The following is a 14,821-nucleotide window of genomic DNA, read 5'->3' as shown; positions in this document are numbered from 1 at the left end:
AATTTTGAGCATGTACCCCAATATATGTATATGTATTTATTTATAAATTATATACATGTACTACTGCACTAATATATTGTGTACATTATAAAACATACACAAAAAAATAGAAATTTAAAAAGATGAGATAAAGATAAAATAAACAATATTTTAAAAATAGTTTTTGTTTTTATTTATTAACGGTACAAAACCCCTTTTTGCTCTCACTATTTTTTAGGGATGTACGAATCCCTTACCTTGTTCCATTGTGGGGCTTCCACGGTGGGAGGAAGGTACCCCGTCCCTTCCCCCGGAATCCTCCCTGGCCAGCTCCACAGAGCTGCCGGCCAGGGTCTTTTGCAGCCGGAGTTCTGGCCGCGGCCGGGCTGCTGTGGATGCAAATGGCGGCCGCCATAGCGGATGCCATTTGCATCCAGCCAGGCAGCCGTGATAGGCTACGTAAGTATTTACGTAGCCTATCACAGCAAAGAACAGGGATGCAAACGGCGGCTGCTATGCCGTTTGCGCTGCTGCTCTTTCCATGACAGGCTACATAAGTATTTACGTAGCCTATCACGGTAAAGGCAGCCACGCAAATGACGTAGTGGCTGCCATTTGCATGGCTGCCTTTACCGTGATAGGCTACGTAAATACTTATGTAGCCTATCACGGAAAGAGCAGCAGTGCAAAAGGCGTAGCGGCCGCCTTTTGCGTCCCTGCTCTTTGCCGTGATAGGCTACATAAATACTTATGTAGCCTATCATGGTGGCTTGGCAGGACGCAAATGGCGGCCGCAGCAGCTGGCTGAAAGACCAGCCGCTGCCAGAGCCCCAGGTAAGTTTCGTTGCAGGGGGATTCCGCAGGGTGGGGGGGTGGGAGGCCATTCCGCCACGGATTTCGGGGGGCCAAATGCCAGTGCATTCGGCGTCACTGAAATCCATGGCGGAATTCTCCGCCATCCCTACTATTTTTTATTATTAATAATAATATTTTAATGAGGGCAATGTGATTGAATATGTTTCATTTTTTTTGAAAATCTTGGTTTAAAATTTTGTGATACAGCAACTCGAAGGTCTGGTTCTAAGTTCAGTTTATTTTGATACTTGGTTTTAATGGCTGTCATAGCGCGCACTTTCTTCTCGGATTCATTCTGCCAAGGGAGAGTGGGAAGGGTTAATCTCCATCCCACTCTCCTTCAGCAGGATGCCAGCTGCTCTGGTGCTGTGGCTTCCTCTGCCATGCCTGGTGGAGACTGGCGAAGTTGCTCTCGGCTGCAGCAGGGGCAAGATAGGACTGGAGCCGAGAGAGAGATGCTGTGGAACTTCCCTCTTGGCTCCCGTCCCATCCTACAGCTGCCACCATCATTGCACACAGTGGCAGCTCATCAGGGCAGTGGGAGGCTGCTCAATTATCAGGCAGCTCACACACCCCAACGGGTCATCTCGCGCACCCCACTTTGGAGACCACTGTGCTAGAGTATATTAAGTAGAAAAATGTGTTCTGCCAGTGTATTGTTATCTGTAAGGACTAATAGTGCAATTAATAAGGGCTAACGTACACTACATCAGACTTCCTTATTCCAGTCTTGTGAAGGAGAAGAGCACATGTTAGGAGACAGGCTTGTCATCTTAACCCCAAAATATGCTCAACGTTGTAGCCTATCACTGATTTCTAATACGATTTTGACACCTCAGTTCTTGAGCCAAGGTTGACAATGGTGCCTTTACTCCCAAGTTGCCTGTTGCTATACATTTTTTACTCAAATCACGATAGCAAAACATACCTCTGTGAAGAAAATGGTCTAGGAATAAGAAAGGAAATACATGTGTTTTTTTTTTTTTAAATCTTTCCTTATCTGCAGAGGCTGGCATAAGTACAGGGAAAAAAAGATGCAACATTGACTGCATGAAATGTGAATGTATGAATAATTAAGCATCTTCTATAACTGTCCAGACGCATTATTTTTCTCTCCTTCAAAGGCATTCTCTGCACTTTAGGAGGCTTTCAGAACTCAAGAGCCTTTGTCAAATGGCAACCCTTAGAAGCCTGATATGTCTCTACTTGTACGCAACCTGCTTTTTTTGTTGTCTCTAATTCATAAACAAACGAACAAATTGGGCCAAAGCATACCAGTGATGGATCAGTGTGTTGCAACTGAATTACATTTTTTTAACTCACATGTGATCTACTGCTCTATATAATTCCAGAAATCCTCTTAGACAATAATCTGTGAACAAGATGGGCAAGTGATCTCATTGTCTGAAGAGATTCCCCATATATGCAGCCCTGGGTATCATTCCAGAGCTCCTATGTGTCTTCGAATAGTTATACAGTACTCCCCTATAAGACATCTCTACAGTTGTGTCAGTGATATTTGGTGAATTCTTTCCCCTTTGTCCTTGCTTCTTTAAGCTGATATTTTTCCAACGTTGTTTAAAAGTGTTCTTAAATAACCACGCTCCACAGTAATGGCCATGTTTTTTCCCTGCTTGAATCTAGGCAGCTAACAACATGCTCTCAAGAGACCAGTTTCTCTTCTTTACATTTAATTTTGCTTTTTGTAAGCCACAGGGTTCCCAGAAGAATCATCCATAACCACTCCAGCATATGCAAACGTTTGCTACAGATATGCACCACATGGGGACTTTTATGAACAGTAGCACCTTAAAAAATATAAGGCCATGGGGCCTAAAATGCAGCGTTCACTTCAGCACTGCTCTTTTCTTAATGGCCATAATGCTTGGTGATACAAGCCATTCCTCATGAAACCAAAGGCAGCTAATATCACTTCAGAGCTTTGTACCCTGGGGCTTCATAATTTCCTACATTCAATACACTGCCTTCCCTTACTCACTGAGAAGACCACCAGCCTTCTCTATATATTCCCCTAATATATTTATTTACAATGTATTTATATACCACTCCACATCTAAACAGATTCCAGAGTGGTGAACAATTAAAGATAAAAAGAATAAAACACCACATTAAACATTTTGTTTTTTAAAAACAAAATACCAGTAAAAATTGTGGCTGGTCACTCAAGGAAGGCTTCTTGAAATAAAGATGCTTTCAGGAGGTGCCAAAAACAACATAATGTTGATGCCTACCTGAGCTCCAGAGGTGGGGAGTTCCATAGAAAGGGTGCCACCACACTAAAGGTTCTTCTCTGGGTGGATCAGGCCATAGGCCCATGCAGAACCACCAGGGGCATGCCCTCTGATAACCCCAAAGGACGGGCAGGTTGATATATTAATATACGCTCACTTTTCACATGTGTAGCCACAAGTAATATTATTAAATATTCTTGACAACATAAGAACCATTTTGCCTACAGAACCTTATTTGTATTTTCTGGTATTGTTGTTGTTCAGTCGTTAAGTCGTGTCCGACTCTTCGTGACCCCATGGACTATAGCACGGCAGGCCTTCCTGTCCTCCGCTCTCTCCCGGAGTGTGCTCAAGTCCATATTCATTGCATCAGTGATGCTATCTAGCCATCTCATCCTCTGCTGTCCCCTTCTCCTTTAGCCTTCAATCTTTTCCAGCATTACGGTCTTTTCCAGGGAGTTTTCTCTTCACATTAGGTGGCCAAAATAGTTGAGCTTCAGCTTCAGTATCTGTCCTTCCAATGAGCACTCAGGGTTGATTTCCTTTAGGATTGACTGATTGGACCTCCTTGCAGTCCAGGGGACTCGTAAGAGTCTTCTCCAGCACCACAGTTCGAAAGCATCAATTCTTCAGCGCTGAGCCTTCCTTATAGTCCAGCTCCCACAGCCATACGTTACTACTGGGAAAACCATAGCTTTGATTAGACGGACCTTTGTCGGCAAGGTGATGTCTCTGCTTCTTACTATGCTGTCTAGGTTTGCCATAGCTTTCCTCCCAAGGAGCAAGCATCTTTTAATTTCATGGCTACAGTCACCGTCTGCGGTGATCTTGGAGCCCAAGAAAGTAAAATCTGTCACTGCTTCCATTTCTTCCCCTTCTGTATGCCAGGAAGGGATTGGGCCAGATGCCATGATCTTAGTTTTTTTAATGTTGAGTTTCAAACCAGCGTTTGCACTCTCCACGTTCACCCTCAACAAGAGGCTCTTGAGATCCTCTTCGCTTTCTGCCATTAGGGTGGTATCGTCTGCATATCTGAGGTTGTTGATAATTCTTAATTCTGACCTGTGATTCATCCAACCCGGCGTTTCTCATGATGTATTCTGCATATAAATTAAATAAGCAGGGCGACAATATGCAGCCTTGTCGTACTACTTTCCCAATTTTGAACCAATCGGTTGTTCCATGTCCGGTTCTTACTGTTGCTTCTTGACCCTCATACAGGTTTCTCAGGAGACAGGTAAGGTGGTCTGGTACTCCCATCACTTTAAGAATTTGCCACAGTTTGTTGTGATCCACACAATCAAAGGCTTTAGCATAGTCAATGAAGCAGAAATAGACGTTTTTCTGGAATTCTCTTGCTTTCTCCATGATGCAGCGAATGTTGGCGATTTGATCTGTAGTTCCTCTGCCTCTTTGAAACCCCACTTGTACTTCCGGCAGTTCTCAGTTCACATGCTACTGAAGCCTAGCTTATAAGTTTTTGAGGATTACCTTGCTGTAGGGATGTACGAAATTCACTTACCTTTTGATGAAATGTGATTCGAGGTGGGGGGGAGGTGCCCCGTCCCTCCCCCCGAAATTCTGGCCGGGGCGGAGGCGCCCCGTCCCTCCCCCCTGAAATTCTGGCCGGGGGGGGGGAGGCGCCCCATTCCTCCCGCTGCGAATCCTGGCTGGCCGGGTCTGCTTGCATCCCTGCAGTCAGCCGTGATAGGCTACGTAAATGTTTACGTAGCCTGTCATGGCTGAGTAAAAAAAAAAACCCGCGCGTACGCAAATGGCGGTGCCCATGTGCGCCGCCATTTGCGTTCCTTATTTTGGTACGTCTAGTCTACGTAAAGATTTACGTAGACTACGGCGAAAATAAGGGGAACGCAAATAGCGTAGACGCTACGCTATTTGCGTTCCCCTTATTTTCGCCGTAGTCTATGTAAATGTTTATGTAGACTAGACATGCCAAAATAAGGAACGCAAATGGTGGCGCTCGTGGGCGCTGCCATTTGCGTACGCACGAGTTTTTTGTTGTTGTTTTTTTACTCAGCCATGATAGGCTACGTAAACATTTACGCAGCCTAACATGGTATTTTTTAAAAATCTAGCCGTGATAGGCTACGTAAATCTTTACGTAGCCTATCACGTTTTTTTTGTTTTGGTTTTTTTTTTACTGGAAATGGCGGCGGTGGCAGCCGGTCGGAAGACCAGCCACCGCAGCCGCCGCTGCCAAACCGCCGCTGAACCGCCGCCGGAGCCGCCACCGCCAGGGAGATTCACCCAAGGTAAGCCCTGTCCCGTGGGGGGCGGGGGGGCGGACCGTTTCGCCACCGATTTCGGGGGGCCGAATGCGCTGGCATTCAGCCTCCCCGAGATTCGTGGCGAAATTCTCTGGCATCCCTACCTTGCTGGCATATGAAATGAGCGCAGTTGTGCAGTAGTTTGAACACTTTTTGGTATTGCCCTTCTTTGGAATTGGAATGTAAACTGACCTTTTCCAGTCTTGTGGCCATTGCTGAGTGTTCCAAATTTGTTGGCATATTGAGTGCAGCACTTTAACAGCATCATCTTTTAGGATTTTAAATAGCTCAGCTGGAATACTGTCATCTCCGCTAGCTTTGTTGTTACTAATGCTTCCTAAGGCTTACTTGTATTCACTCTCGAGGATGTCCGGCTCAAGTTCAGTGACCGCACTATCATGGCTATCAGGGACATTCAGATCTTTCCTGTATAGTTCTTCTGTGTATTCTTTCCACCTCTTCTTAATCTCATCTCCTTCTGTTAGGTCCCTGCCTTCTTTGTCCTTTATCATGCCCGTCTTTGCACAAAATGTTCCCTTGAGATCTCCAATTTTCTTGAAAAGATCTCTAGTCTTTCCCATTCTGTTGTTTTCCTCGATTTCTTTGCATTGTTCATTTAAGAAGGCCTTCTTGTCTCTCCTTACTATTCTCTGGAACTCTGCATTCAGTTGGATATATCTTCCCCTTTCTCCCTTGCTTTTCGCTTCCCTTCTTTCCTCAGCTACTTGTAAAGCGTCATCAGACAGCCCCTTGGCTTTCTTGCATTTCTTTTTCTTTGGGATGGATTGAGTTGCTGCCTCCTGAACAATGTTACGGACCTCCGTCCATAGTTCCTCAGGCACTCTGTCTATCAGGTCTAATCCCTGAAATCTATTCCTCACCTCCACTGTATATTCATCAGGGATATGACTTAGGTCATACCTGAAAGGTTTAGTGGTTTTCCCTACGTTCTTCAATTTAAGCCAAAATTTTACAAGAAGCAGCTCATGATCTGAGCCACAGTCAGCTCCAGGTCGTGTTTTTACTGACTGCATGGAGCTTCTCCATCTTTGGCCACAAAGGACATAATCAATCTGATTTCGATATTGACCATCTGATGATGTCCATGTGTAGAGTCGCCTCTTTTGCTGTTGGAAAAGCGTGTTTGCTGTGATCAGCGTGTTCTGTTGGCAAAACTTGATTAGCCTTTGCCCTGCTTCATTTTGTACACCAAGGCCATGCTTGCCTGTTATCCCGGTGATTTCTTGACTTCCTTCTTTAGCATTCCAATCCCCTATGATGAAGAGGACGTCTTTTTTTGGTGTTAGTTCTAGAAGGTGTTGTAGGTCTTCATAGAACCAATCAACCTCAGCTTCTTTGGCCTCAGTGGTTGGGGCATAGACTTGAATTACTGTGATGTTGAATGGTTTGCCTTGGATTCGTACTGAGATCATTCTATGGTTTTTGAGATTGAACCCCAGTACTGCTTTTACCACCGTTTTATTGACTATGAGTGCTACTCCATTTCTTCTAAGGGATTCTTGCCCACAGTAGTAGAACACCTTCCGACCTGAGGGGCTCATCTTCCGGCGTCATATCAGCAAGAATACTGGAGTGGGTTGCCATTTCCTTCTCCAGTGGACCACATTTTGTCAGAACTCTCCACCATGACCTGTCCGTCTTGGGTGGCCCTGCATGGCATAGCTTATGGCTTCACTGAGTTATGCAAGCCCCTTCGCCACAACAAGGCAATGATCCATGAAGGGGATTTTTCTGGTATGATAAACTTTAAATAGGTTTTTTTTGTGGGGGGAAGGGGTATTTATTTATTTTAAAAAGGTATACTCCACCTTTTGGGCCATGGTTCCTCCAAGGTGGTTAACAAAACTAATGCAAAATGTATCGTACTGCATAAGCCAATAAACTTCAACAAACAATAATAACAAGATAGAAGCAGTAAGTCAGCAAAACCAAAAACTTAGTTTCAGCAGAATGCTTCAACAAAATAAATTCACGCTACTCAAGAGAATGACCAAATGAAAAACCTGTCAACTGCAGAGAGCCCCAAACGCTCTCTGGAATAAAACTGCCTATGTATGTATGTATTTATTTATTCATACCATTTCATTTATTATTATTATTATTATTATTATATAGCATTTTTATATCATCCATTAACAATGCATTTCTCTGGGAGGTAATGATGGAAAGTCAGCAGTGAGGGACCAGAGTGCACTTCAGTAAGTACGGAATTCCAAAGTCTTGGTGCCACTGTTGAAAAGACCACGTCCCAAGTAACACCCCCCGCCCCATCTCAAATGGCAAAGGGACCAGAAGTAAGACCTCTGATGAAGATATTAAACTATGTGAGATTTTAAGGGGGTATCTGAGGGGCCATAGGATAGTTTGGATTCCCCAATCCGTCTCCGACCTCAGAGCAAGGAATCAGAGAACCACCACCACCCTCTCTGCCCCCTCACAGCCAGTGCGGAAAGAACCATGCTGGGTGCTGTCCGAGTTTGGGAACCCAACCTTGGAGAAGGGGAGCAGGGGGTGTTTGAAGATAGGATAGGTGCTATCCTGGATAGGAGCTATCCTGAAGCCTCTCCAGCCTCTTTCCCTCCCCCTCCAAAACATCCTAGCTAGTTGGGCAAAAAAGCCCATCTGGTGAACAATGCAGAGTGTGAAGGTAGGGAGGTAAAGATTGCCTCCACCGCTCCTCCTTCTCTGTATAGGATGACTGTAAGCCTCTGAGTCTGGGGGCAACCCATAGGAGTATGCCCTAACTGTATGGGAGAAGGCAGCCCTTTAGGTACATTGGATCCAAATAGTTTAAGGCATTGAAGGCTTAATACCAACAGCTTGAATCGGGTGCATTATGTTTTCTGTGGCTAGCCCCAATTAATAATCTAGTGGCCATGTTTTGAACCAGTTGTAATTTCTGGCTTTTGTTGCGCAAGTGGCCAAGCTGGTATTAGAATGTAGCCTTAGCATAAGTTAAAAACAGCCCCCTCATGCTGGTATTCTTATGTTCAGTCGTTGAGCTTCCACACACCCATAGGAATAGGATTAGATTGTCAATGAATGTGTTCTGTTAAGTGTCACTTTCTCTATTTTGGTATGCATTTGGGTATTTTGGTGCAATCCCTTGCATGTTTTCTCAGAAATAAATCCCACTGAGTTCAGTGGAGTTTGCTCCCAAGTAATAATGAATAGGATTGCAGCATAAATCTATAGCTCTGTGCATTTCTGGACTTTATCTGTAGCATTAATGAAGCAAAATGGGTAGGATGGTTGCATGATGCGTTTGTGCTGATTCCATTGTTCTCCCTACCAACAGCCAAATAGATTACGCACGCTGCCTGTGAGCCCATAATTCCTTTATACACCAGTGAGCAGAATGACTGCTGCAAAGGGACTTGGGAGTATTCCTTCATTCACAGGCTGCTTTATGGTTGCACAATGCCAACTTTGAAGTTGTTGTCAGTAGCCTAGCTGTTGTTAATCATGGTGCAAAAGAACTGAAAGTTTACTTGAGTATGTGTGGAAGACAGCTCACTCCATGTACAGTCAAACTTCCATTATCTAAATTGTCTTTGTGTGTGTGTGTGTGTGTGTGTGTGAGAGAGAGAGAGAGAGAGAGAGGCATAGCTCCACACCAAGGTAACCCTATGTAGAGCTCCTATTATCAGAATTTCTGATGATCTAAATAAGCAACTGGTATAAACGAGACAGGGATGTATTGTCTCTTCAAAGGAGAACTCCAGGAAAAATCTGGCTTTCATCATATTCACAAAGGATATATATTTGTTTTTAAACTGACCTAATGGTGTCAGAGTGAAACCCTAGCTGTCCCCCCCCCCAATTATATGCATCATTCACTTCCTTTGAGGACCTCACAGAATTGGTCTCCTCCTCCTGTTTGGGCTGCTTTCTCTCTATAAACATATTTTTTGGTAGCTCATGCTTTTTCAACAAGTCTCTGCTCTTTCAGTATTTCAGTGGTTCTGTTGCAGCCTTTAACCTAAAAGATTTTGTACTGTACTGCAGGCAAGATTTTACTTACTCCACTGTTGAGCTTACTACCTTATTAAGTCATCAAACATTCCCTCACATTCACCTGCTTACAGATTTTGTTCCTCGCTTTTATTTACCTATATATCGATTTAACCCCAAACTGCAAATAAATGCTTTTGTATGTGGTGTCATTGCCCAGCTTGTCTTTAGCCTCATGATAAAGGTCAAATAGATTAGTCTGGCAGGTGCTTGCTCCTCTAAATTCATGGTGGCTCCCAATTACATAACTATGCTCAGCTCCAGATAGCCCTCCAATATTTTGTGGGACAAGAGTACTTGAAAGACTCGGGGCACAGCCCCATAAGCCAAAATGTGCATGACATTTTCCTATACAGATTTATGTAAATATAGGCCAGCTTTCAAGAGGAAAACAACAACCCCTAGCTTTTGCTGTCAGGGTTTACTCTGAGCTATAGTTGGCAACAGGATTTTCAGGGCCCAATATCTGCCCCACCCACAATGTGTTGGGATGAACTGTTGCTTATGTATCCATTCAAAATAAAACAACCCTTTTCTGACATCACTTCCTCTACCTACCACCCGCCTCTCTCTCACACACACACACGTCTCCTTCCCCACCCTATCCAGCAATCGCATGTATATACTTAAGTCCCCTGCCACCAGTCAGTATCATCCACACATGATATGCAGTGACCACAGATCAACACAATTCAGACTACAACTGTGCCACAACTAGAAAGCAGGAAAATGCCCTATGCAGAGCAGATGCCCCAAGGAAGCTAGTCCAGCTGCACATGATGTGCACTATATCATTAAGGAATTAAGCATTTAGAAGCCTTTCAAAAAAAAGCCCTGCCCATGGGCACATAACACTTAAGTTTGTAAAAAAGATGCTAAAAAAGATGTAACAAAAGATATTTTTTTAAACCTGAGAGATTAAAACAGCCTTCTCTCACACTGAGTTCCAGATGGTGGGGTCAAGCAACGTGGGAATGCTATTATCCTTATTTCCGACTTTTATTTCCCAGATACGTTACATTGTTATTCTGCCCATTCCTTAAGGAATTCAGCACAGTGTCCATGTTTTCCCTGTGCCCATTTTGTCTTCCTCACAACAACCCTGTGAAGTTGTTGTTGTCCCACAAGAACACTGTAAGCATTATACTGTATTGGGCTGACAACTGTTCATAACAGGCTGTTAGGCTTGAGGGAGAAGTGAGTTTACCCCAAGCCAATAAATTCATGCAAAGCAGAGGGTACAGTGCCTCATCCGCCCACCCCAACACCCAACCACTCTTTGGCACCATATACATTGCAACACAACAGCCATTTTAGAGAAGACAGACGGATTAATATTTGACATGAATCTATTCCGATTGATTCCACTCCCTTCAATTTATTTATTCCCCTCTCTATTAATTTACCTTCCAGATCTTCCCAATCTTATATTTATTTATGGCTCAATTAATTCAGGAAATTGCTAAATTCCATTTCCTTGCCCTTGATTCCCCTATGTGTCTGCCAGGAGAGCAAGAGGTGCCTGCCCAATTGCTCGCTCCTCCTCTTTCTCCCAGCCCCAGCCAATAGTGAATCACAGGAAACAAAAAACAGCAATACACATGTGTTGCCAAGAGGCAATGGTTCCTTTCATGATTCAGAATACAATGAACAAAGTAACTGGTGAAGGCTAAAGGTCTTATTAAACAGAAGCAAATTAACAAAGCAGAAGAAAGCAGAACACGATAATGGCAGGAATCTGTTTCAAAGCAAGATCATAAACTTATGTCCCCTATGTTCCCGGAGGATCCCTGAATCAAAATATGACAATGGACGTGACTCCAAATGGCCTGTTTGTACACAGCACCTTTCCAGATCATCTTGCGTCGACATCTCCACCCTGGGAGTGCCTCAGGGGGTCATATATACTATTACGCTCATGGTAATCCCACTCCTATTCTCAAGCTAGTCCAGTGACTTTGACAATGTTTGGCAGTAACTCAGCATAGTCCCAGCTACTCTGGCTAACCTTGAGATCTCGCCAGAGTCTTATCTACTAGCCTCTCAATCAGTACAGTCTCAAACGGATAATTGGCCCTCGGAACTAAGAAGAAGCATCGCTAACCACTAAAAAGCAACAGGCCCAACCAGAAGTCTAGACATGAGAAGGAGCAAGTTGTTGTGCACCACTAAACTCCTCAAAATAACGATTGTCTTCTGCATTCCACTACAGCACACAGCTTGGTGACCCTAACAGAGAGAGGGGGCACGGGGTTTGCATATATTGTCTTGTTCAGTTACCACTGCACACAATTTTTCTAGGCTTTTCATGAGTGTACAAAATAATAATAGCATTTTCTGTGATTTATATGCAATAGAAAAAAGCCACATTATGTAGTCTAATAATGTATTAAAATTATTCTTTTCCACATCCTGTATTGCTTTAATACTTACACTGCAAGGTGTTCTTAGTGTTAATTGTGAAAACGCCCTGATTTCATAGGTGCCAGCCATAAGTTAGGATATAGATCAGTAATTCCCAAACTCTGTGCTGTGAGGGAACTGCAAGTATGTCATGAAAAATAAAATAAGTGTATAATTCTTACTCATACATTCTTAGGCCCGAAAGAGTTCATGAAATGTGTCTCCAATTTTAATTGAGAATTTAGTTTGGAAAAAAAAAGTGTGCCGTAGCATCAGAGGTTTGAGAACACAAATGTAGTTAACACAAATGTTAATGGGGCCGTATCCAGTGCAACTGCTGCACTTGCATGAATGGCCACTAGCACAATGGGAAAGTAGTGCTGGCTAGCACAACTGGAAACTAGCAGAAACAACCACTTCCACTTTGCTAACATATCGTGTTCTGGAAGTGGCAGTTTCATCTGGTTTCCTGGATTGCACTAACAAACAGTGGTTTCCTGTTGGGCTAGTGGGTGTTCCCACTATTATAAAGTTTCTTGACCTGGTGAATTGCCAGCATTGGATACTGCCCAGAGTATACATTGTACATATGGAAATAAGAGGAGTTCTGTGAAATAAATAACCTTCCTTGTAGCTTCTAACTGCATGGAATTAAAACAATGGCATATGAAGGCTGCAAGATATTAACTTCACACCCTATGCACCCTTATTCTACTATGTCCAGTGTGGCTTATTCTGTGTGTTTAAGACTGCAGCCTAAATGTCTTTAAACAGTTTTTAAAGCATTATTTTAGGTTTGTTTATATTTGAAGACTAGCTCAAGTTTCAGGAATACCTGGCAATTGTTTTTTTCTCTCTGTTTCTAAAATCATAGCATATATTGGTTTGTATCCAGTGGCATCATTCTGCCAGCACAGAGATAGGGAACCACTTTCAGCCTGAGAACCACATTCAGTTTTGGATAAGCGCTCAGGGGCTGCATTCCAGTGGTGGGCAGGGCCAAAGGCAAAGGGGGCGGCACCAAAACTACCAGCATATTGTAGCTTCCAGCTCTTACTGCCAGTCACAAAGCCTTAGGGGAGGCATTTTGACCTTTCAGGGGAAAAAACTGCACAAAAGCCAGGAAACCACACAACAATTAGTGGTTGGGGGGAAAGGGGTAGAGGGGTCCAGAGGAAGGCGTATGGCCATTAGGGGTACCCCAGAGTTCTGATTGGGACCCAGGAAGGCCAGATTTGTCCCCCAGGCTTGAAGTTTGCCATCCCTATGCTTGCACAAACCTTCTACCACTTGTGGAAAACCCGTATTTATTCTTGTGTATGTGTCAAATCCAGTACTCTGATTCCACTTCAGCTGTTGCACAGGCTGTTGCCCAAGCCCTTTCACGACCATTTCACAATTCACTAGGATTAACTTTTGAGTAGACCCATATAGGATTACACTGTAAAAAACACTTGTTTTTGAGGAAACTTCATACACCACATTATTACCCTTAGATTGACCCAACAGGTGAGAGAGACAATAGTGACTAATGTGACTTTTTTTTTAAAGCAATAAACATAAGAGTATGGAAGTGAATAGATAACTAAATTATAGGCTACTAAACCCCACGAACTTCCATTTTTGAGTAACCTAGAATGGTTTTTATGCTTATATACTTGTCAGGTTTAGAGTTTTGCCAAGAGAACACGCTGATCATAGCAAACACTCTTTTCCAACAGCACAAGAGACGACTCTACACATGGACATCACCAGATGGTCAATATCGAAATCAGATTGATTATGTCCTTTGCAGGCAAAGATGGAGAAGCTCTATACAGTCAGTCAAAACAAGACCTGGAGCTGACTGTGGCTCAGATCATGAGCTTCTTGTTGCAAAATTTCGGCTTAAATTGAAGAACATAGGAAAAACCACTAAACCATTCAGGTATGACCTAAATCATATCCCTTATGAATATACAGTGGAGGTGAGGAATAGATTTCAGGGATCAGACCTGATAGACAGAGTGCCTGAGGAACTATGGACGGAGGTCCGTAACATTGTTCAGGAGGCAGCAACACAATCCATCCCAAAGAAAAAGAAATGCAAGAAAGCCAAGTGGCTGTCTGATGAGGCTTTGCAAGTAGCTGAGGAAAGAAGGGAAGCGAAAAGCAAGGGAGAAAGGGGAAGATATATCCAACTGAATGCAGAGTTCCAGAGAATAGCAAGGAGAGACAAGAAGGCCTTCTTAAATGAACAATGCAAAGAAATCGAGGAAAACAACAGAATGGGAAAGACTAGAGATCTCTTCAAGAAAATCGGAGATCTCAAGGGAACGTTTTGTGCAAAGACGGGCATGATAAAGGACAAAGAAGGCAGGGACCTAACAGAAGCAGATGAGATTAAGAAGAGGTGGAAAGAATACACCGAAGAACTATACAGGAAAGATCTGAATGTCCCTGATAGCCATGATAGTGCGGTCACTGTACTTGAGCCGGACATCCTCGAGAGTGAAGTCAAGTGGGCCTTAGGAAGCATTACTAACAACAAAGCTAGTGGAGATGACAGTATTCCAGCTGAGCTATTTAAAATCCTAAAAGATGATGCTGTTAAAGTGCTGCATTCAATATGCCAACAAATTTGGAACACTCAGCAATGGCCGCAAGACTGGAAAAGGTCAGTTTACATTCCAATTCCAAAGAAGGGCAACGCCAAAGAGTGTTCAAACTACCGCACAATTGCGCTCATTTCACATGCCAGCAAGGTGATGCTCAAAATCCTACAAGCTAGGCTTCAGCAGTATGCGAACCGAGAACTACCGGAAGTACAAGCTGGGTTTCGAAGAGGCAGAGGAACTAGAGATCAAATCGCCAACATTCGCTGCATCATGGAGAAAGCAAGAGAATTCCAGAAAAACGTTTATTTCTGCTTCATTGACTACGCTAAAGCCTTTGATTGTGTGGATCACAACAAACTGTGGCAAACTCTTAAAGTGATGGGAGTACCAGACCACCTTACCTGTCTCCTGA

The 14,821-nt window shown here is 43.5% G+C and overlaps 1 protein-coding gene across 6 annotated transcripts in view; it reads left to right on the top strand.

The window, feature by feature from the left end:
* Window positions 1–14,821, top strand: part of SMYD3 (SET and MYND domain containing 3) — a 551,565-nt gene that overhangs the window by 491,923 nt on the left and 44,821 nt on the right. The window contains exon 11 of one of the 6 annotated variants that reach the window (XM_084828285.1): window positions 13,534–13,734. The exons of 4 other annotated variants lie outside the window; for them this stretch is intronic. In XM_084828285.1, coding sequence (XP_084684411.1) covers window positions 13,534–13,708 — 175 coding nt within the window. In that variant the 3' untranslated portion in view covers window positions 13,709–13,734. Of the gene's footprint in view, window positions 1–13,533; window positions 13,735–14,821 lie in introns of those variants that run through there. One more of the 6 variants, XM_084828284.1, reaches the window with a different exon arrangement.

Source organism: Heloderma suspectum, chromosome 1, assembly GCF_057233095.1.
Source record: "Heloderma suspectum isolate Gila_16-S chromosome 1, 16-S_ref, whole genome shotgun sequence".
NCBI lineage: Eukaryota > Metazoa > Chordata > Lepidosauria > Squamata > Helodermatidae > Heloderma > Heloderma suspectum.
The sequence above is the reverse complement of the archived record's forward strand: the minus strand, read 5'-3'. Positions and strand labels throughout refer to the sequence as shown.